Source organism: Lepidothrix coronata, unplaced genomic scaffold, assembly GCF_001604755.1.
Source record: "Lepidothrix coronata isolate B3197 unplaced genomic scaffold, Lepidothrix_coronata-1.0 Scaffold176, whole genome shotgun sequence".
NCBI classification, from domain to species: Eukaryota; Metazoa; Chordata; class Aves; order Passeriformes; family Pipridae; genus Lepidothrix; species Lepidothrix coronata.
This window is the reverse complement of record NW_016690356.1, coordinates 1242975-1267236: the sequence shown is the minus strand read 5'-3', so window position 1 is coordinate 1267236 and position 24262 is coordinate 1242975. Positions and strand designations below refer to the sequence as shown.

Sequence of the window (24262 nt, the reverse complement as noted above, 5' to 3'; positions counted from 1 at the left end):
TGCTCTGTAAGATCTGCAGATCAAACATTTCTGCAAAACGTAAGATGTTGCTCCCGGTTTTATTCTTTCCAATCACACGGCAAAATTCCTGCCCGTGTGGCTGCATCAGCCAAGCCAGAAAAAGCAAGAGGGAGGGATTCATTTATGGCTCTTCTGACTAATGAGCTCTGCCCAGCTCTGCATGAGCACCACTCCACGGTGAGCTCTGCCAGGGGACACATCCTGCACCCAGGGGTCACTGTGCCACCGCTCCCAGACTTGCCGAATCCAAGGGCAAAATTCTACCCACAGGCAAAGCTCCTGCTGCCTCAGCAAGAGCCAGGCAGGAATATCTGAAGGGAAAGTCAGGCTTGGAGTGTGTCATTGAGAAAAGGCACTTCCAGCCTCAAAGGGTTCTGGCCCCACAGCATCTCCTACCTCCCCTGCAGGCAGCACCTTCTCCCTGCCCAGGAGCATTCCCGGTGGGACACTCCGGGGTGGGAAGCAAAGGTTCCTGTCCAGTTTTCTGTGCAGCCTGTGTTCTGCAGCATTTGAAAGAACCACTGCAGCTCAAGTCATCTGGCATGCATACGAATGACAAATATGCTTCAGAGGCAATAAATTAGCAATTTCAAGGCTTTACTTCCCCTCCTGGACTAATTGCCAGAGATTATAGTATATTATGTGAGAGCAATGATACTAATGCCTAAATATGCTTCAGTGATTATAGAGCTATCCTCAATAACCAAGCTGTTTAAATGTCAATGCAAGAAAGCTCTTTATTATGAGATTAAATATTGTTTTGAAGCAATGCAATAGGAACTTCCCAGGCTTCCTGCCTGCAAAAATGCTGCCTTGGGGCAATATATATTGGACAAGGTATGTTTTTTGAAAATGTGGGCAGTAAAGGGTCCCAAAATACTTTTGTGCTGCAAACTCGAACAGCATTCCTGATAAGAAGGAGGATCTTGGCATCTTTTATTTTGTATTTGTTACTAACACGCTCCCACCTTCATCTTTACTCCACTTGTCTATCACCACTGTACAAAGAAGATCAATCCTTGTTTTCTGTCAGTGTGAGTTGGGAATCAAACCTTAAAGACCTTTCCTTCTTTTTTTTTTCCCACCTCTAAGCACCAGTATCTTGCACAGATACTTCTGAGTCCTGCCCCTCACACCTAAATAAATCTCTTTATACCTGGCATTGAGAGAACCCCTGGAAATCAGATGGAACCTCCAACTTTCAGGTTCAGCTGTTGACATGAAGCAGAGAACAAAAGTGTCTTTAAGCCATGACTCCAACTGCACAGCTCTGGAGATGCCAGTTGGTGATCACAACCTCAGGTGTGGATGTAGAAGGAAAGAAGGCTAAAAAGGCTTTAACATCCCACTAATCTCATACAGGACCCACCCATTATGGATCTTGTCACACAGTTGTGCTGCCTGTCCCTTGATTTCTAATAAACTCAGTAATTATAACTCATAATTGCATAGAAAATGCGTAGATAGGCCTGTGGGGACAGATCACGTAAAATTAGGGACACAGAAAGACAACTGCTCATGAATTTTGGTGGAATTCTCTTTTCAAAGTAATTTTTTTCCTTTAGGAAGGATTGTTTCTTAAACGCAGCCTGCACTTCTCCTCCACGGTGTGCTCCTGAATCAAGAGGGGCTTCATATCTGGATGACCAGGGAACTTATTAGAGAGGATTCCATTCTGCCCAGCTGTAGCAGGACTGGACACCTGGATCCACATCCTGACACTTTCTCCTGCAACCTGGCAATCGTTAATTCTGAATTTTTGATGTTTCATCTTGGCTGGTTTCTTCAGCCATTTTATATCTCACCTCTCAAACGCAGTGCTTGTTTACCTCAGGGTGTCTGAAGCTCTTTCTGATGCTCAGGTAAAAGACACCTGCCACACGGGCTCAGAAAAGACATAAATTGCTCTATTATTTGCAACACTTTAAAATATCTCCATCTATTAAAATCACACTGTGACTGACAAGGAACCTGCTGAAAGGCCAGGAGAATTCTTTCTCTGCTCTTCCAGGCAGACAATAACCTGACATCCTTTTTGTTACGTCTTGACTTAGAATATAGGATGGGAAACCACGTCTTTATTTTAGTGATACACTTACAGCAGTGGTGTTAAGCACAGGACCAGAAGCAGTGCGCTGACACTGCTCAAAGGAGAATGATGTGGAATTACCACAGAACGGGGGACAAACACGCGCATCGGCCACTTCTGGGCAAATATTATGTGAAATCAGGTTAAAATCTCTTTAACTGTGTGCAGAGAGTTGTGACCCCCCAGCACTCCCCGCTGCACTCACCATGTAGCCGGGGGCACAGGAGCAGGCCCCGGTGACGCTGTCACAGTCGGCCCCGTTGTGGCAGGGGCAGGCCAGGGCACAGCCCTCGCCGTAGGACCCCGGGGGACACGTCTCGTTGCAGTAGAGCCCAGCCCAGCCAGCCTTGCAGCTGCACTCTCCAGACAGGGGGTGGCAGCTACAGAAGAGACAGACAGACACTCGTGAGGTGTGGACAGGAGGGGAAAATACAGCCCAGTACATCTAAGAACAGGGCAAACCTAAAGCTGTTAAGGATGGTGAACATCAGCAGCCGTGTAATTTAGGAAGGGAACAGGGAACATGGTGCTGAACACCAGCCTGGCACAGCACCTCCAAACACCTGGGAACTGCCACAGCACTGGTTATTTTACACCTTCAAGTTCATGCTCTTCTACTCTCAAATCAAGGTGAGTTGGATCACTGCCATCAACCATGCCACAATCAATCCATGGGCTGTAGGATATGTATGTGGTGGACTATCTGGCTGTAACACAGCCACTATGGATTTTTAGGGTTAGGAGAAACTCCAGTGGAGGGAGGAATGCAATCAAGAGAGTTGTGAAGGTAAACCTGAGTTCTGGGGCACAATACTCTGTTCTGTTCTGAATATTCTATTCTGACTCCACCAGGGAGGTGGTGGAGTCACCACCATGCCTTGGAGGTGTCCAAAAAACACATGGATGTGGCACCTGAGGACACGGCTTAGTGGTGAAGATGGTGGTGGTGGTGAGTTGATGGTTGGACTTGATGATCTTAAAGGTCTTTTCCATTCCATTCTATTCCATCCCATCCCATTCCACTGTCACTTGTGTTTCAGGAGTGCCAGCTCAGCAGAACTTTTCAGCAGGCACGGGTAGAAAGGAAAGTGCTTTGGAAGGGAAAAACCTTCTCAGAAGAGGAGTTTTGCAGGGAATGTTCAATCACAGTGCCCAGAACTGAGCACCACCTGAAGCCTTGGGATTTATCTGGGGCAGGAGCCACCAGGAGCCCTGGGACTGAACTGAGGACCAGCAGGGAAATGAGTCAAGTTCTTTATGCTGAATAATGAGCAACATTAATCCTCTGGCTTTCATTTCCATGCAGCCAATTCCACACCACGTGGAGAGAAGAGGAGAAAGGAGAATTGAGCCCAAAAGACCGGACAATGTCTGGTCCTTCTGGATCTGTGGGTGGAAGACTCACCCTTTGCTCCTCCCACCATGAAACAGTTTATTCAGCATTTTTCCTCCCAGGTTTCCTTAGGGCACTTCTTTCCCACATCAGGAGAGCCCAGCTGAGGCTGTGGTACCATAATGGCTCTGCCCAGCCCTCAGTGAGGGAGATGAGAAACAATATTTGTACAAATCCCATTTTCTTTATCATTCTCAGAACAAGAAGGATGGACTTCTGCAAGGTGGCACCTCTCTGTGGACCTGTCTCCTGTTTTTTTGCCTCACAGAAACGATTCATTTTCCTTTATAATTATTTATTGCCACAGTTTAAGATTGTAGACATGACTGAATGGGTTTCTTTACACCTATAAAATTAATATTGTATATGTTAATTTTCAAGGTAACCTCATAAAATGTAATTTCCAAGTATGTTTCAGGCAATTACTGGTAGGAGAGGTTAGTCATATACTGTTGTGACTAAGAAGGATCAAATTCTGTAAGTGTCATATGTTTCATCATAAATAGTGTTTTACTGACTAATTAGAACAATTAATCAGCTTAACAAACTACCATCCATGAAATTCTTCTGACAAAGCGGTCCCTGAAATTATGGTTGTTCACAAAGCACCTCTTAACATTCAGATGAAAATAATAAAAGCCCATTTTTTCCCCCTCTGTGTCCATTAATCATTACCTAATAGGAGCAGAAAGCTCAACATTAAAGGAGTGTTTTAAAGTGGATTTTGTGTTTCTCTGTTTCCACTACTACTGCATGTATCATATGCTTCCATGAGAACTGCATCTGTTGGCTAAATTAAATCTTTCAAAGGTAATGTATGATCAGGGCAGCTGGAATCAGTCTATGACAATTCAATTGAAAATACTACACTCGGGAAGAGCTTTTACTCCAAGGTTGGCTCCTTCATCAACACGGACAGCTCTTTTGCATGGATGCAAGCTCTGTACCCAGGACTAAAAATCCTCCTGACAGGTACTAAAATAAGAATCAAAAAGCAAACAGGCTTTGCAGAAGAATCTGCAGGAGATGGGGGGGCTTTGACTCCAAACCAAGGGCTAGTAGAAGGCTGAGACCACATTCAGCCCCACTAAAGCCCTGTCCACTCTTCCATGGGACTGTGAGCCAGGAAAATCCCCCACAGATGTTTGGGTCCCTCCATCCATACAATGTTCCTGTTGCAGCAAGGACAATTCTGTCACCAGCCTGAGCAGATCAGGGTTTTGTTTCTCTCCTGAGTCAAAAGCACTTGTTTGGTAATTGAGGTGCCTGATGCAGCGTTAACTTGAGCAGGGCTGAGACTGAGATGCTTTTCCAAACTGCAGAAAGCAGCTGTTCCCTCCCCAGTCCTGCCAGGGAATCTTGGCCACATAAGTCACTCTTTCTGCTTCATCTTTCTCATTTCTAAAGTGATGCCTTTCTTCCTTTGGAAACCCTTTTAAGATCTGCAGCTGATATCACTAAACAGTTTTTACATTAATTCTTTTTTTTTTTTTATCTGGGAGGTATGAACTATTCCAGTAATTAAAGTGAGTAGAGTTACATAGTAAATATGTTGCAGCTCATGATGTAGTGTAAGTCTGGATGTATGTGTGTGTCAGGAATGTTTCTCTTCTGCTGGCATTTTGTACAACTTCATTCTGGTCAAAATATGTACCCAGACACATAACATAGTTCAGAAATTCATCTATCATCCATCCAACCATCCGTGCATCCAGACTGCCCAGTGATCTAAATGCTCTTTGGACTGAGGTTGGAAAGCTTGAGGCAGAATAAAGCTTGAATAGGAAGTACAGCTAGAAATTTGTATAAATATTTCCAGAATCCCTCCCTTCCTGCTCTGAAGGCACCTGTCAAGGCCAGAAGTCCCTGGAACGTTTTGCCAGCACAGGTCACAGTGTATGGGGGGCATTTCTTGTGCCCCCAATAAACTGAAATCAATGAACACAAAGGATTCCTCTAGAGGAGGATCACTGAATGGGTGGGGGAGAGAACGGGAGGGTTCCAGAAGGATCCCAAAGGCAAACCCACTAACACCTGCCTTCCAACCCTTGCTGGGAGCAGGAAGGGAACCTTCCACACTTCCAGAACTTTGGCAGTGCTGTACAATAGCAGTTTGCGTTGAATCTTAACAACTTGCATTTCTTCAAGTCTCCTGCAGCACAGGAAGGAAGAGTGTAGAGAAAACCCAGGGTGAACACAGGCAGCCAAGTGTTCCTGGGGCTCCAGGCCAAGCTGAGGTGGGAATGGAGCTGTCCACTGGCTGAGAAGGAAAGTGCTCCAGGGCTCCTTCTGCACTTTGGAAGCCTCTGTATGATCCCTTCTGAGCCACATTTACAGCAATAAAAGTTTTATTTGTAAGAATTTTACTACCTGAACTGAAAAACACAAAGGCATTTTTGACCTTTAAGTTTTTTAAGCATCTAATTTTGAGGAAATTGGAGGAAAACAGGTAACTTTCTTAAGGCAAATTGGAAAAAGAAATGCTTTAGACAGCACAGTCTGTTCCAAACTCTGAATTTGTTCTCCACACATCTTTCAGCCAAAACAACTTCTTCCCAGAGAATTTTCTGACTTTCTGTTTATACATTAGCACCAGTCACCTCATCTTCATTAGCAACAGCCCTAATCCTTATTTAACAGTATTTTCTGTCTCTTGGTGTCCATACTACATTCAGTTTTCCTTACTAAAATGCCTCTTGCTTTAAAGAAGTGGCCACAGTGAGGCTGCAGGGCCACTCCTTCAGTCCAGCACGTCTTCAAAGCCAGTCTCATTCAGCACATTATCCACTCAGGTCAAGGCAAAACTTCGCACAAACTCTGTGGGGTTTGGTCCTTCCAAACCTGTCAGTGCTGAGGCAAGAATTAGAGCCTCTGAAGATCTACTTTGTCACAGTGCCTTCCTTCCCTTCTCGTGTCTGTGACCTTGGAAAGACATTCCCAAAGGCACATGGCTCCACACCAGTGTTCAAGAAGGCTGGGTGGCCAAGACTATTCCAGCTGTTCATTTTCTTCCCTGCTTCAAAGACCAAGCAGGATTATTCCTTTCCAAAACTGTAGGCTGTCTCAACATGGGCTTTTTGCAGAGGAGGATTTTTTACAGGTGTATCCTTTCCTGTGGAAGGACAGTCCAAGTCACCAACATGTTCTAAATCACCTTTTCTCAATCTCAGTCGAGGGGTTGTTCAAACGTCCCGCACAAAGTGCCTTTCACTGTGCTCTGATGCAGAAATTATTGGATGATGTTCTTCAACCTTTACCACGCTAGAGGTTAGACTGGATGATCACACTGATCTCTTCAGACATTAAAACAGATAGATCTATGAAAGTGGAAAAGCTGATTGTGTACTTCTTAATGTTCCTCCTCAACCTGCTCCTCAAAGCCCCCAGAACTTTCTGTTCCAGTCAACTCTCCAATAACCAGATGAAATGAGTCAAAACCAGGGACAGGAGCTTCCCTCACCTTCTACAAGTATTTATTTAATTATCCTACACACCTGAGGACCACAACAAGCAGCCAACAGCTCAAACTGCTTCTGGGGAAAATTGATGGCTGTCAGTAAATGAATCACTTTGGAAGACACCAGTTCCAGTAAGGATAAACACTCAGGGAGGAATGGGAGGAGGAGGGTGGGAAGAGGAGTGTCCTGTATGGGACTGGTTAAACAATGAGCAAAAAGATTTGTTCAGAACATGGAGTGCCTTTGGAAAAGGTCATTTTCCATCAGCTCAGCAATTGACAGCACTCCTGGAGCTCACTGAAAAGTGGAAAGCCCAAATCCCATGAATGAATGAAAGAACATTTGCAGATCTACAGCTTGCTGATATCTCTTTGTTCCATAACAGCAGTGATAAGATGTAGGAAAAAAGGGAGATTTTATCAATGGAGAGACTAGACTCATTTATTAAGGAACCAGAGATACCATCTCAGCAGAGGATGCTGCAAGGGAGGCTGATGGAGCACTGATGGGAGGGAAGGAATAAAATGTACCCATCAGGCAGCAACCAGGAACAGGGTGTGTAGGAATGACCACATGCCCAGAAAAGAGCTGGGAGAGGATTCAATCCTTCACCTTTCTGAGCTCTCTCAAACCTGAGGCCTCCTCTTTCCTCACAGCTGGATGGTGCCAGTCTGTTCCTTCAGGAAAGACCCTCTGGCAAACCCTCAGAGCACCCCTCTGAGTAACACAGGATGAATTCTTGCACCCTCAAACCCACCTAAAATACTCTTACTGAATTGAGCACTAAGCTGAGAAACATCAGCCAAGCTCAGCCTTGCCCACGGCCTGCAGTCCTTCCACTCTGTTTACACCTTTATGGGAATATGGGCTCACAGGCAGGTTCCTGCAGGCTCAGGAGGGGTGAAGACACAGTGTCAGCTACTGTCCATGAGCATATTCCCACCCTCCAGCACATCTGAAGAACAGTTTACCCTGAGGAGCAATTCAGGTTATGTTTACCCCAGGTTGGAGTCATGCACAGTGCCAGGTGCTGCAGTGTGTGACACGCAGGGATTTACACCTCAGCTCCCTCTGCAGTAACTCCTGAGACATCCCACATCCTCAGCACAACACAGCACTAACCTTTTGTGTGAAATGTGCAGCTCATGCCTCAGGGATGTTATTTTTGCAATGATTTCATGATACACAACATAATCTGAAGCGATGGAAGCCTGTTGTACAGAGCTCCCTTTGAGCCTCAAACCCTTTGGATCCTGGCTGTCAAACCCAGGAGTGCTGCAGCTTTCTTGCTCTACAGGACCTGTATCACCACAATTACAAGTTTTTAAATAATCCATTGTGAGCTCTGACTTTCAGTTAAACAAAGCCTCACCACTCACAGCTGAATTCACAAAGAAAATCACCTGTTTACTCCCAAGACTGAGACAAACAGGGTCTATCTCAAGCACACAGACAGATTTGCCTGAAGTGTTTGTGTGTGTGAGTGTGAGTGTGCACACAAATTAGGAGCTGTTGCTTGCATCCATAATTGGGGGTGTTTATATTTCAGCAGGCAGCAAGATCCAAGGCAGGTTTGTCATCATCTGCAGGACAGTCAGGTCCCCACCTGTCTGGTTGGAAATTGAGGAATGTCTGTACCAAGGGCATGTTTGCTCGGGCATCAATTATCCCACCTCCCTCTGAAGCACACACAACCCTAAATTGGCTCTGCCTGCTGAACAGGAATGGGCACAAAAGGGGGGGAATGGAGTGGGAGTCGAGGGGCTCAGCATGGAGCAGGTGAGGAATGTGGCACTCAGGTCCATCAGACAGTGCAGGCCGGCGGGGTTTGGCTGTCCAGGCTCCTTTACTGCAGGGGAGGGAGGGAGGAATCTCCAAACAGCAATTCCAGCAGTCAGTAAACAAGGCAGGGAGTTACAAAAGGTAACAAAGAGGATAATAGGGAAGAGTCTTAAATTCTTTCTTTTTTGTTTTTCCAAGGTTTGGAAAACTTATTCAAGCCTGCAATGGGAAAGTCAATTCAAGGTGCTCAAGTGGCTCTGGCTCTTAGAAATGAGAACCTCAAGAATAAGATCCTGAAAAAAGCAAAAAAAGGGAATAAGACATCAAAACCCTACCTTTTGAGCGAGGCTGATTCCACCGTAGGTACAATTCCCTGGTATTTATTTTCCTGAATATTTCCCACACGCACACAGTGAGTGAGGAGCAGAAATAGGCTCACATGAGGAGTCTGTTTTGACAATGTCGACCGTGTTACAGTTCCACAGACTGACTCAGGGATATTGATTTCAGTCTATTTATACATCTGCCTCAAGTGTTTGCAACAGGGTAATTTGCCACAAGACATAAACTGAAGCAAATTAGGTTTCATTTTGAAAGTCCCCTTGCTGTCTGTAGATCTAACAAGAAAACCCATGGCATAAAAAAAAAGCCAAAATGATGGATTTGAGTAAACATATCTCTATTTTTAAAACTTCAGTGGGTTATTATACACACATATGGGCATCACCTGATGGTCCTTATGCCTCCAAGACTTTAGTTACAGGATAAAGCTGTGTGTCAGGTTGTTTCAGATGTTACCAGAGCTGTTAACAGATCTGTGCTCAGTAGATGGCTGGACTGAGGCTTATGGTTACAAACCTGAGGTCATTTAAATCCAAGCTTTGTAATCCAGAGGAACTGTCTATGCTTGAACTTAAAACTACAGAGAAGAAGGCAGTGTGTGCAGTTAATTGAATTCTTCCCAATGCTTTTATTTGACCAGTCCCTGCACTGCAATATTACATGATGTACATACCTGAGGGTGTTGGTAATATTGCAAGGACATCTCTTGTTGCATTTGAGGCCATAAAACCCTTCTGGACACATCCTTTCTTGGCAGTAAATCCCTTTAAAGCCGGGGTCACAGATGCAGGCTCCATTGACGTGGTAGCACTTGGCCCCGTTCTGGCAGTCGCAGGTTTGTGAGCACTGGAAGCCATATGTCCCGATGGGACACTCCTCCTGGCACCTGCAGGGACACAGGGGACAGGGCAGCCAGTCAGAGCTGCAGCCTTCTGCACAGCAATGTCTCTGTTAAGGAACTAAATACAAAATCACTGCTTTTTAGTTAAGTCATACACTGTGAACCGATGGTCTCGTCGGGGTGATGTGATATCCCGGGCATGGAAAGGGCTGTTACCTGAAACTGCATTAATCTCTGCCCAATTAGAGCTGCAACATTTGCATTACTTAATATTACCTCTGTTCACAAAGTGCATTCTTCTCTCCTGCACCTTGACAGTTCTATTCACCAACCATAAGAAATTGATGTGGAATAAATGATTAAAAAAACCCCTCGCCTGTTTGCTTTCTCTTTATCACAGAAGGACTGTGCACCTTCCTTGAAAGCACATGATCCTCCTAGTGATGCTGAGGGTTCAAAGGGAATGTGGTCTAAGCAATACTGAGCAAAGTTTCTCCAGCAATGTCCAGTTTTACTTGCCCTCTTTGCTGTCATTGCATCAGCTTTATACCAACAAGGAGAAAACAAACTCCTTTGTCTTTTGTGTGTGTTCTGAGTAACTAAAGCTTAAATTTACTTTTCTTCTCCTACTCCAGGGCTGCTCAGCAGCATAAAATCCCAATAAAAATCACTTTCATGCTCCTTAGTGAAGAATCTTCTTCAAAATTGCTGTTTTTAATATTTGATACACCCAAAAATGGAACCTGCAAACACTCTACGCAGATTGTTTTGAGTTGCACCTTCCATGCACTGTTTTAAGTATTTCCCTACTGGATACATTCTCATATCTGCCAAAAAGTCTGTCTCCTTGTCCTACACAACCAATTTAAGAGTTCATACTATTTCCTATTTGGAAAAGCTCAGTCAAGGTCCTAAAGAAAGCAACTGATTCTGTGCTTGACATAATTCAGTGGTTTTGAAATTCTGCAACGAGTCAGGACTGGAGTTTACATGATCCACCGTGAAATACAGACAGGCCTTTTCAGTTCATAAAAACAGCAAAAGAAGGCAAGAAAAGCCCAATTCCCTTATCACATGGATGCCAGACATTGGAAATTGCCTATCAGCATTAATTTAAGCCTGAGCATTGATTAAAGTGTATACTGTAAACTCGGTGGATGGAGGCAATTGTTAAATGTCTTTCTGCAGGTCATTTCACAGCTGGCAGGTGAGAGTTAATATAATGATCAGTAATAAAAGATTAATGTGTGATGCAAGGCAGGCAAAACTGCAATGAACACAGGCAGTATATAAGAAGGGCATTACTTTTGCAGCTTCAGATTATCACGTTTTACTAAAAATAAATGAACACAGCGAAAGCCCCAGCCAGAGACTGAATTCCAGCAGCCACCACCACAGCTGCTGGTTACACATCCAAGGTGAGGAGTTCATATGAGACCCAGGGAGAGAGGAGCTTGTGACAAACAGGGAAAGAGCCTGGAGAATCCCCAGCAGCAGAACAAGCAAAGAAAGGAGGGGAGCAGTGGGGCTGGAACACTCCCAGCAAAGGAACTGCAGGAGGAGGGGACTGAGCTCCTCACTCCCCACTGCTGCACAGACCCTGCTCCTGAGGAGAGCTCTGCACTCAACGGGATGAACACTTAGTCAATAGTGCTCTGTATCACTCCATATTTATAGAAGATGAAGCATTACCTAGCAGGGAGAAAAGCATCTGGAAATGAAATATTGACGACCTAATCCATTTACATAATTAGCCTTTTTCTACTAACAATTTAGCCAACTTATTTATTTGGAGATCAAGCAGCTCCCGCTAATGAATTTTATACAAAGAATACTAATAATGACTCCTCTGGAACATGAGAATAATCACAGCAGGAATTAGCTTTCTACTTAAACATCTTTCCTTTGCAACATATCAATCTAATGTGTCCATAGCACCATTAACAACCAGATACATTGTTCAATTAAATTACAAAATGAGCTGCTAAGCCCTAGTTATGTTTCTTGTTTAATTTACATTGCTTTCTGCCTATCTGGGGAGATTCGTATTATAATATCCACTGAACTTTAATATGTACTATAATTATTTGGGTTGGGATAGGATAATATGGCTGTCACCTGTAGAATTAATGGAAGCAATTTCACAAAATATTAAACAGAAGACAGCCTGCTTAACAGATGAACTTAGTACATGGACCTAGATTTTTTTCCATAATTTCTTTTTTGTTAAGGAATAATGCTGTAAAGTTTGTTAGGCTTTTCTCTTTCTTTGTTTTGAAACAGTGATCATGTTTATGTAGGACAGACGAATATGAAAAGCCATCCAAAATACACCGACCAGGAGATAAGAGATCCAGCTACAAACACAACAACAGGAGAATAAATCTGCTCGTATAGTTCTAAAAAATGTGATATTTATTCTGTTAAGATTCAACCTTTAGATTTAGTGGCAAAATGGAAAACAAAGCTAAACCAGCATGTTCGCTTTTCCTGTCAGGCACTGAATTGTGAGACACTCCATCCTCAGCTTCTAACTGTGCCTCTGCTATTATTCCTTTCCAGTTTGTAAAACATACATTTCCTTGACAGATCCAGTCATTTCTGTGAGCACAAAGCATCCTGCAGTTATTAACAGTGCCTGCCAATTTCCTGGAGATTTAGTGCAGTGCCACTCTTGGAAAACAGGTAGGGAACAAAAGTGTGGCAATTACACTCACACAGCCCTGTCTGACCATTTCATCTCCACAGATATTTATCTAACTCTCTGTTATTATCTTCTGCACACCACGATGAACCGTAGCATTATACAGTACTTATTGATAATTTAAAGATGATAGTAGGCAAAGTGTATTTATATTTTTATTGCAGGTTATTCACAATATCAGTTATTATTAAGAAGATTTCTTCAGTGCCTTGTAAGACATGAAAGAAAACACTGTTTTGTGGTGCAGCAGACTCTCCTGCTCTCCTTGCAATCGTGCTGTAACTCCCGTGAGATCCAGAGAGTAAAACGAGAGTTTAAGCTAAACTGGAGCTGACTGATCTGTCCCATTGCCCACATGGGGTGAACACAAAGCCAAGGAAAGCAATTTAGACTCTTTAAAGACCTTGTCCTTACTCCTGCCCTCATCAAATTTGCTCAGCAGAGCCCCCAGCCAGGTGAGGGCAGGTGAGTCTGTTCAGGACAAACCAGAGGGGCACAGCTTCACTGGGATATAATGGGCCTGAAGTCTCCCTCCCTTTATAGAAGGGGGATTAAAGGCTGACAGATAAACCTGTTTTAACCTTCCAATAACCTGTCTGAAAGGTGGGAATTTCTGCACTTTTGCCCTGCTGCTGGCAGAGCTTTCCTACCTGCCTGTTTTAATCCTGTTTCCATTCCTCCTTCCACACCCCTGCATTTCTGCTCTCCCGCCTCTCCCTTCGGTGTCTTTTACTTCCCTGCTCCAGGATGAGGAAGGTGAGCCATTCCTTAGGGTTTTGCTTGGATACAGGTCCACAATGTGACCTTCCCTTTCTTCTTTTCCACCTCTCCCAACTGGCTGTGCCTTATTTTTTTCCCTCCCTGCTTCTGTCTTCCCAAGAAACATCTTTCTTTGGAGTCCAAATGTCTCCCACTTTTCTCCAGGCCCAGACCTGATGACTCCACAGTCCCTTTGCTCAAGGACAATCCTTGTGAGCTCCTGCCAGCTCTGCCCTGAGGTGTTTCCTCTGCCCAGTCTCTCCCTGAGCCGCCTTCTCCAGCCCCTCTGGGAGGACAATCAGCAATAAAACCACCTCCCCATCTCCTTCCCTCATCCCCAAGGGGGATGCAGGCCGATGGCTGGGAGATCCCAGCAGCTCCAGCACTGTTCATTCACCTACAGCCAGGAATTCATCAGGATGTGCAACAACCAAATGAGGAGACCTGGAACCAGAGGCTCTGTCAGCCTTCCCAAGCACGGCCAGCGCTGGGAACAGCTTGGGATTGAATGTGGTCACCAGTATAAGGGTCAGGATGGGCAGTTGCTTCTTTTAGTGAAAAAGTCTCCACAAGGAGAGAAACAGTAATTCTCTGGTAGCCCATGGCTGGAAGCACTGTCTCTAGGTGGAGGATGGGGAACAGAGTCACACCGATGTCTTCTCCACTCAATTATTTAGAAGTAATTAGTTTTTCCACCACATCCAACCCCATAAAAATCCTGAGCCTCCTCCAATTATCACTGTCCAAAACACGGACACAAGGAAGTTCCCTGTGTGATGGAAGGAGCAGCCTCCTGACCCCCCAGGGATGGGGGTTGGATGTTTTTGTGCTACAGAGACCTGCTGGTTACACAGCGAGGCAACAAAGGAGGAACTCCAACGAGCTTTGCTGCATAAAAGCATAATTGTAGCATTGTCAGTATATTGAGATGAGCTTCCTAAAGCTCATAAAAACAGGGAATACACAGGAGGAAGGGCTGTAGCACAGCACACTGGTGAGCTGTGCCCACCGAGGTGCCTCAGCCCAGCCCCCAGTGAGAGCTGCCCCGGGAGCTGCTGTAACTGCACCTCCCAACCTCTGGCAGGCAGGATCAGCTGGAGGGCTGAGCCAGCACGTGCTGCAATCCCTCATTGACTTTGCTGTGTAGTCATTTTGCTGAATCCATGACACCTTGGTAAAACAATATTATCATCTCCTCTGATCGATTCATGGGTGAAGGCTCTCGTTTATAAATTTTGAGGATTTATCACCTTTTGCTGGTGGCTGAGATGGATCAGTGCTACAGCAGCACAGAGGGCTGAAGGAGACATTAAACTTGCTGTGTTGCTTACTCTTGAGGATATTAATTTGTACAAAGATAGTTCATTTACATATCTTGTAAACATGTAATGCTCTCTATTAAATTTATCACTGTAAATATCTAAATTAAATTTAATCCATTAAATTTTAAAAGTTATATTAAAAACCCCCGTAAATGGAGAGCATTGCCAATAAAAAGTAATAACATTGCCACATTTATATTGCTTGAAGTGCTTCAGAAGGATGAACCTAATTGGAGCAATAGAAACATAACACCATTTTTCAGAGGGGAAGATTGTCCTAGAAGGGATATAAATATTGACAATCCCTGGTTAAAATGAAAGGCTTTTGGGGGGTTGGTTTTTACCTGTCTCCTATATAGCCAGCTGTGCAGATGCATTTTCCTGTCACGGGGTCACAGTGTCCTCCGTTGTGGCACGGACAGTCCTGGCTGCAGTTGATTCCAAAGGTTCCAGGAGGACATGGCTGTGCACACACCAGCCCCTGGTAATGTTGCAGAAAGAGCAATATTTCAGTCAACATTCATAATGCAATAAATTTCTATATGCAGCTGAGATTTTTATTGTCCTTCTTGCTAAACCTAGGAGTGAGGGTAGCAGCAATATTTTATCTGTATAAGATGTGCTAAAGACAGTCTGAAAACTCTGCTACCAGAGTAAATGCCTGTCTAACTCCAGGAGGGATTTTTCTCACCACTGTCCACTCCCTGATAATTCTCTTCTCTGGATCTCCCTGTAAACTGCAGCTGGAGATTCACTGCCCCTTGTAAAGGTCCAGGAAGGTTTGGGAGAGGTTAAAAGCAAACAGAGAAGGCTACAAACCTTCTGGTATGTGCTGGTGGGGTTTTGTGAAATGGAGAGGCTGAAATGTTGTTGGACACACCCTGAGTAGAGAACATTTGGGAAGAAAGGGATTATTGGAAAGTTTGCGCTGGGAGGATGAAGTTGTGTGAGTTCTGATAGTCTGTGATCATCTCTCTTGTTCAGAAAGTCCCTCCTCAGCCAACCACAAAGAAGACCAAATACACCTGCTGGAGGAGTCCTGTACTACCCTTCAGATCCCACCTACTCCATTCCCTCTGCTCCCATCCAGCCCCCACACTCAGCACAGAATGGCACCTGCCAGTGCCCTGTGTAAGCCACGGAGGGGGCAGGATGGGAACAAGAGGTTGGGAGAGTTGCAGAAAGCCCCCAGGAATGACACAGAAGCATCACATCAGCAGTGCAGCAGCCTTTGGCCAGAAGAAGGGATTTTGCAGTGGAATATCTGCCTAATCCCTGAACATCAGCAGGATGCCTCATTCACCATCCTCCCAGCTCCTTATCCCCAGCCCTGGAGTCACATCTCAGTCCCTGCCCTGCCTCAACTCCACACCTTGCTGGTGACCTCCTTTCCCCATTTTATGCTCCCAGCCTCTGCCCTCCTGCCTCTTTATTCCAGTCCTCCTCAAATCCTTGTTGCAGACTCCCTTTTAGTGCTCTCCTTCATCTGGACCCAAATCCCCACCTGTGAGTTGTTTCCTCCTTTCCCTCCCTGTTTCACCACCCCCGAGAGCGAAGCACGGACAGACTGTCCCTGTTGGGCACCCTGGCACTGCTCACAAGGAAAAGCAATTCCTGGGCAAGCCTTGCTCCAGCTGCTCAGCCCCAAGGCAGGGAATGCTCACTGTTGGTTGGGGTCATGTATTTGGAGAATTTACCTGCCAAACTCTGGTGGTTTCCCCTCTGGGTATCCCATAATATCCCCTGCCAAGTATCGAAGCCTTACAAGGATTTCCCCAGACTTTCTTAGAAGTTGCATGAATGTTGTTTTTTTTTTCTGGGAGCAAACATAAAGCCCAGGGCTGGGATCCAGCTGAGGAACTCCAGCCAAAACAAGGCTGGCAGTGCTGGGAGCTGAAGTTGTGGTCCTATAATGGAAAATGTTTGGCATCTGCAGCGAGTGGTGCTGCTGCCAGTGCCACCACAGTGCCCAGTGTGAGACAGAACCAGTGTTTGTCTGGCCCTGGGATTATTTGGTTTAATCTCTCAGAAGCCTTGTTTCCCTAAGCAAACCCTGAGGGCTCTGGGTTTTGAACAAAGCACATATTAGACACAATTTATACAAAATATAAACCAGGAATATAACGGCTGCTTTCACTCCTCGGGGCTGGGGAAGTTTAGCTGTGTCAACAACCCCAAAGTGGAGAGGCTGCTCTTCAATGTCACCATAAAACAGACATTTTGAGCCTTTCCCAAGCAGTGAGAGGTGGCTGCTTGGCTGTAAAACAGCCAGGTTGGCCTCAGTTCAAGAACTTTCAGATTACAGCGTTAAAAACCGGTGTCTCTGGACTTGAGTAATACACAACACTATATATCAGAAAACCTAAGTGTCCATTTATCTTGATAATAAATACTTTCTCCCTTCATGTCTCAAAAGGAACAGGATTTCTATCAGCAAATGATGAGAAAGCAATACTCTGGGATGCATCCCCCCAGAGCCAAGAGGATCTTCAGGCGTAGTTTTTGCATTAATACGTACTCAGGGAATTCAAAACATCCCTCTCTGGAGGATCAAATGTCAGCCCAACGTTTCCTGCTGCTTATACATCTAATCAGCAAAGTTCACCCCATCAGCACCTTTTTTAAGGCCCTGATTTCATCAGCTTCTGCTTTTGACATCGTTTGCTGTATTTTGTGGGACAGAAAAGATTTTTTTCTGCTCCATTTTCTCATATATCCCTATGTTTGAAAACCACCACAGAAAGAAAACCAGATAAAACCACAAATTATAGCTGTTTCATAAAGGCCAGATTCAATGAGAAAGAACTGATCAGCAGAATGTGTTTTATTAGCATGGCACCACGATGGTCTGGGACCCAGCAGGGTGTGTTGCCAGTGACAAATGTTCTGTCATGCCAGCAAAGATTGCAGCTCTCCTGAGCACAGAGATCTAGTCCTTCAAAAGTGCTTCTGAGAAGCACTGTAAATGCTAAATTAACTTCTCTCCCCACTTCCTGAGAGTGCTTGGAGAATTTAATACAGCAAATGAGAAAGATGTATAGAATTAAACCTGTAAATTGTTAATGAGACCCTAAAGCAGCCTCCCACTGGCTCCCACAGCCACAAAGGCACACAAGTGGAAAAAGCCCAAAGTTGTGGGATGCTGGCAGTCATATTTTGTTGACTGGCTCAACAATATATGCTGTCAGCCACCATCCTCCTGGTGAAAAACCCTTGGGACAGCAAAATCCCAAAGGACATCATCCATACAACTTGTTCTTCTGGGAGATTCTGCACTGGGTGGGAGGAAAGAAATCACAAGTCATGAAAGAACCAGGCTTTGGAGGTGGTACATCCAAGGAAGAAGCTCAGAACCCCAAAACTTCCTCCTATTCCACTCCCTGCCTCCCCCTGCATGTCCCACCAGGCCCCCAAGGGAGCTGAGCTCCTGTTAATAAGCCTGCCCAGGAAAGGATAAAAGTTGCAGCTCATCCAGCAGCAATAAAGTCCAAGTGGATTTGCACTTGCATAAATCCAGGGAGAATTCTCTCCTTTCAAAATGATGGTATATTCAGTACATACATGCAATCTCAAGCCTCAAAATCAGCAAGTAAAATTCCTGGTGTCAGAGAAATCCTCGGTGTGAAGTAAAATGAATGCTGTCTAGCAATCCCATCTCGCCTGCTCGTTCACAGCCCCCTCATGTCTCACTTCCCAAACCATTCCAACCACCAAGAGTTAAAAATATAGCATGAAAAAAAACATATTTTATCCCTCTCTGTGTACTGAATTACCAGCTTTTCATTAAAACCCTGGAGAGACCCTTTATACTTAAAATCTCAACATTTACAAGCTGAGTGCTTTTACTTATAATTTCAGTTTCTTTCTGCAGAATACTTGATCTCTCTCTTCAATTTTCAGTTATGCTTGTTTCAGACATCAATTGTTAACTCCAGGGTTCCTCTGGGGACAGAGCAGCCAACAACACAGTTTTCAGAAAAGTCTCTCTGGGCTCCTAAAAATGCAAAGAAGGAACTGCAGGCTGTAAGAACTGGGCAGGAGTGGGCCAGGATACAACCAGAGCTGCTGTGCAGCCCCAGTGCTGTGGCTCTTTTTTATAGTCTCTGCTGCATCCTAAAAGACATGTAAAAATTCCTGTTCTATTCTGATATTTTTATCTGTTTATTGATGGTTTAACTTTGAAAAAGAAAACTCCTGATAAAAACAGTTCAGGAAGGGTACAGCAAACCAACTCGGATTCTGAGAAATCTTGGCACGCAGAAGAGGAGATGGAAAAAGTTGTACTTTTTCTTATGTTAATCACTTTACTGATCACTTCCTGGGGGAAGTGCCAGAATGGACTGATAGGCCCTCAAAAATATGTGAATTCCTTCCTTTAGCTCCCCCACTCAAGGAAAGAACCTTTTCTTTGCCTCCACTGAAGGCCAAGTGAAGGTAAGGTGTCATATTCATACCAAAGCCAAGGTAGAGAAACTCTAACTCTCCAGTTAGAAAGAGATTTTCCATACACATCTTCCACCAAAGATTATGGGCAACAATGTTCTTCTCCCACGCTCTCCCAAGCCACTGGCTCCTCATGGTTGGTTCTTCTGAACTCAAAGCAGCTGTGATCAAATGGAAGCAGCATTTGATGGATGGAAAGGAACTCCAGCAACTCTCTCACGTGTTCCAGCAGGTAGAAGGTCCCCAGCAGAAGCCACACACACATTTGTCTGATGATCTGCAGGGCCCTCCACGTAAAAATAAAAATTCAGAGCACTCGCACGCATTAAAATCCAGCCAGTTTGCCAAGAGACTAATTGTCAGATACAGGAAAAATGCCAGGAAATTTAGTACAGCTAAATGGTCTGAAGGCCTGTGAGACTTGGCAAACCCCAAGAGAGTTAATTATTGCATTATTGATAACGCTGAGGACTTTAAAAATGTTTGGCCTTGCTTTCTTGACACAGAGGATTAAAGGTTAGAGATTGTCTCTCTCCAGAGCAACCCCTGGTACAAGCAAATCTATGGCAATCAATGGGAATGATGCCTGAGGAAGGGCAGGACGCTGAACTGACCTCTGTCCTGGGTTCAGTCCTGCTCTGCTGACAGTCTGAGCCACTGAATTCTCCCTGATTCTCCCTTTCCCTCTCTCCTGAAGGGGAACGGGACAGTTTGTGCCTTTGACAATGTCAAGCTGAGCTTTGAGCTTCCTGTCCTGTGTGAGGGCAGTGTCCAAGGCTGCAGGGAATATTCCAAGGAACTGTAACCTGGAGACAATCCCTTTGTCTCTTAGTTTACCGTTGATTTTTAAACTTGATGATGGCAGATACCAGTCAGAGAACGCCAGAATCATTTAGGCTGGAAAAACCCTCTAAGGTCACTGAGTCCAACCAATGGCCAACGACACCACTCTCCCGAGCACAGAGATCCAGTCCTTCAAAAGTGCTTCTGAGAAGCATTGTAAAGTCTAAATTAACTTCTCTCCCTACTTCCAAGGGCAAGGACACCACTGAACCATGTCTCCAAGTGCCACATCTACGTGCTTTTTGAACACTTCCAGGGATGTGCCAGGTCCCAGAATTGTGTCCTGTGCACACAAAGATGATTCCAGTTTCGGAATCGTTGGAGCCTCGTGACAAATAACAGCAGATACACATGACAGGCACTCAGGGAAGCATCAGCTGAGACAGAGAGCAATGAAATGATTAGTTAATCATACTCCAAGCCCTCCAGGAGGCTGGCTGTGAGCAGTACCCACCGTCCATCCCGCGGGACAGGAGCACTCCCCGGTGATGTGGTGACAGACGCCCCCGTTCTGGCAGGGGCAGCGCAGCTCGCACTGGGCTCCGTGGCTGCCGGGGGGACACAGCTCCTCACAGCTTCGGGGGAGAGAAGGACAGAAAACAAAGAGATCAGCACAGGAAACAGCAAATGAGGAAAACCCACCCCACAGCTCATCCTGGGAGCCCTCGTGTGAACAATGAAACCTCTGCGAGCCTCAGCTGGCACTGCCAGTTAGCCAAGATTCCTTTAATTTCTGTTTATGTGCTGTGGATCCAGCCCTGGAAGGCTGATGCCTGTGTGTAACCTTTCAGCACATCCCAAACTCCACCCATCTCAACAGGACAACTCATAACTGTTAAACCAGCCCAGGAAAATACGAGTTGCAAGATGAAGCCTTCAATGTGAATTATGGGATGTGGCAATAAAAGAAACTGCAAATAGAATAAAAGGAGGGGATTAAAATGCTTGAAATTTCTCCAGTCGCTACTGAATGTTAACATTTGCAGTGTATAATGGACTGGCAAGGACTCAACATCATTTAAAGGCTATTTAAGCTCATTGAGTCTCTCTCAGTACTCGTGGGGAGGCAATGTAAAGCTAATCCCTGCAAAAAGAGTGTCTCCTACATTGGAGCTTTCAGCATCAAGGTTCTGAAACTACAGAGTGTTCTTCTCCTAATTGACTGTCCTCTGATGAGGATGTTCCTACCACATATCAGGGGCTGGCCCTGCTGAGAACTGACACACTGGTGTCAAGGAGAGCACTCCTAACAGTGTGCAGAGTCTTTAGCAGTGAGTGCTTCCACAGCTGAGGTCACAAGTCTATGAGGAAATCAGGTGCTAAATAAAATATTCAAAAGGTGTATCACTTATTTATGAGGGTTAACATTGTCTTTAGTTTTTATCTTCCCCTTCCTGCAGGTCAACAAATAATAATAGACTGCAAAAGTATTAAGTCACCTGTAATAGATCTCCAACCAAATTCAGTGACTGAATTCTCTTTTCCCCTTAAATAATTCTGAAAAACATAATTACTTCTGAAACTGCTGAAAGATCTCTAATGAGAACTGATGTTACACTCTGGGCAATTTTAAACAAGGAACTATTGCTTGCTGTCCTGAAATTAATATGCACATTTTGTGAATCCTACTGGTAAACCTTCCGTGTGGTGGATGGGGATTTAGCTACACGATTCTCGTTGAAGTTAATAGGAGTCACACGGCTAAATCCCTGCTCACCATGCTTAAAACCTACCCCCTAGATAGTAAGCTGATATAGTTAACAGCAATGCTTTCTCACTTAGATTGAAAGTCAAATAAATTGGGGATGGTTAAGTCTCATTTGATACTGCACTGGACTGCTAATGAGGAGAGAGACCAATTGCTTATAAAAACTCAGCTGTAATTTGGATTGTATTCACATTCTGAAATTAAGAACAGGTAGAGGTGTTGCACAAGCTGAAAAATATAAAGGATTTTAAAGCTCATTTTAGCACTGTATTGTATTTCATTATGATAGAATCATATAATCCTGGAATGGTTTGGGTTGGAAGGGACCTTAAAGATCATCTGGTTTTATGGCCTGCCATGGGCAGGGACACCTTCCACTAGCCCAGGTTGCTCCAAGCCCCGTCCAACCTGGCCTTGAACACTTCCAGGGATGGGGCAACCAAAACTTCTCTGGGCAACCTGTGCCAGGGCCTCCCCACCCTCACAGGGAAGAATTTCTTCCCAATATCTCACCTTAAACCTGCCCTCTGCCAGTTTAAAGCCTTTGTTATATCACTACACACCCTGTCCAGCTCTCCCGGAGCCCCTTTAGGTGCTGCAGACAGCTCTAACCAGCAGCAAAAAAGAGAGATTTCCTTTTTTAGTCTCCATTCTGCCACCTGATTTCTCCAAAGGCAAGTGCCAAACACGCCGTGCCCACTTTTTGCCAACCGCTCTCGGCACCGAAGGCGCCCGATGCAGGCGCGGAACCGCCCCCGTGGTGGCACTCACAAGACTCCGGTGTATCCGGGCGCGCAGTGGCACTCTCCGGTCTGGTGGTCGCAGGTGGCCCCGTGGTGGCACTGGCACTGGAGCTGGCAGGCCTTGCCGTAGGTGCCGGGCTCGCAGAGCTCCTCGCAGCGCCAGCCGCGGAACCCGTCGGCGCAGACACAGGCGCCCGTGATGGGGTTGCAGAGCGCGTCGTTCTGGCACTGGCAGCGGTTGCTGCAGTGGGGCCCCCAGTGCTCGCTGTCGCAGCCTGCAAACACACACTGCAAACTTCACCCTCCTGGCGGGCACAGGGCAGCCCGAGCGTCCCCTCCCAGCCCCACCGACGGCAGAGCTGGGTGCCCAAACTTTCCGAAGCAGCCCCAGACTTCCCAATGCCCAGTGACAGGTTCAGCGCGCGAGGAGACGACAGCACGGCTGTGACGCCTCAATTTGAGGACTTCTTTAACACCCTTATTGGATCAGGACCGAAATCTTTTAATATCCTGTTTCTTAGTGCTCTTAGGTAGCTGGAAGGAGTGAATTTATAGCGGAATTAGAGGCAGAGGATCACATCCTGCCTGCAGCGTGGTTAATGGCAGGTGGCACTGCCAAGCAAATCCTGTCCATTTAATAATGTCATCAAACACAGTTGCTTTGTACTGTTCCCATAAGATAATAAATAAGATATTCTAAAGAAGGTTTTCTCCTTGGTGCTGGGGTTTTTTTGTCTGGTGGCATTTTTTTGGTGGTTTGTTGTTGTTTTGGTGGGGGGGGTTGTTGTTGTTTTGTGTGGGGGATGTTTGTTTGTTTGTTTGTTTTTAATTTAATTTTTTTGTGTTTTCTGGACTAAATAGATGGGAGGGAAGAAAATAACACTGGAGACAGGATGACCTGAGGCTGCCCAAGCTTAGGGATGAAGGTATGGAATGTGTATGCCAGGTAACTGCTGTGTGAGTAACAGGAACACAGAAGGACCCCGAACCTTCTGGCCATTGACAGGGAGAGGAGGTTCCCTACAGAAGGCATTAAGGCACAGGGAGAACCCTTCATGTGACAGTCCTGCCCAATCCCTTCTCCTCTTTTTTTGGAGGATGAGAGAGGGAAATCAGCATTACAGGAGCAGTTTGTCCCGAATTGTTACAGGAACAGCAACTGGCACCTGCACAACACCTGTCTGAGCTGTGCACTGAGCAGAGCTCAAAGCAAACATCTGAGCTCCAGGTTTCCTCAGCAAACCATCAGCAGGAAAACAAGGATCCCATCCCTTTCCAGCTCCAGCTGGTTGTGCTCGGAGAGCTGGTTTCAATCACACCAACGACCCTGGTGCTCGTGTAAAACCCACTGCCAGGCAGGAGAGGGGAGAGTAATCCCAGCAACAGAGCTGGCTCCACAACCACTTTTGTTTGCAAACATGGAAACTAATCCCCAGGTGCCACGCGCTGCTTCCCAGGCCTGGATCTGTTTCCAGGATTAGTGAGGTAAATGTAAAGCTCACTTAAGCCTGATGCTTTTGTCCTGGAAAGCTCACAGCCCTCTCCTTCTACACTACACGGCTCTAAACCCACGCTGGAAAACAACATCTATCAGTTCATTTTGGCAGTATTTTTATCCTTCATTTTGAGAAGAGGGATACTCCTTGGTCAGACACTCTGAGGACCCAGCAGAGGAAGGAGAGAGACATTATTCCACCCACACTGTTGATTACAGTTTACAAACTCGTGTTTCTTGAGCAAGTGTTAAAGGCCAAAATAAACCCACAGAAGACAATTCCAGGGTCTCCAAAAGGATCTGCAGGGTCCTAGAGGAT

The 24262-nt window shown here is 45.4% G+C and overlaps 1 protein-coding gene across 15 annotated transcripts in view; it reads right to left on the bottom strand.

Moving 5' to 3' along the window:
- MEGF11 (multiple EGF like domains 11) overlaps nt 1-24262 on the bottom strand; it is a 268428-nt gene that overhangs the window by 72259 nt on the left and 171907 nt on the right. For all 15 annotated transcript variants that reach the window (XR_001877258.1, XR_001877259.1, XR_001877260.1 and 12 more), the window contains 5 exons: nt 22477-22723; nt 20452-20572; nt 15056-15192; nt 9759-9971; nt 2316-2490 (listed from right to left, as the gene is read on the bottom strand). Coding sequence is in view for 12 of the 15 variants with exons in the window: in XM_017830247.1 (XP_017685736.1) it covers nt 2316-2490; nt 9759-9971; nt 15056-15192; nt 20452-20572; nt 22477-22723 (893 nt within the window). In the remaining 3 variants the exon portion in view is untranslated. The remainder of the gene's footprint in view (nt 1-2315; nt 2491-9758; nt 9972-15055; nt 15193-20451; nt 20573-22476; nt 22724-24262) is intronic.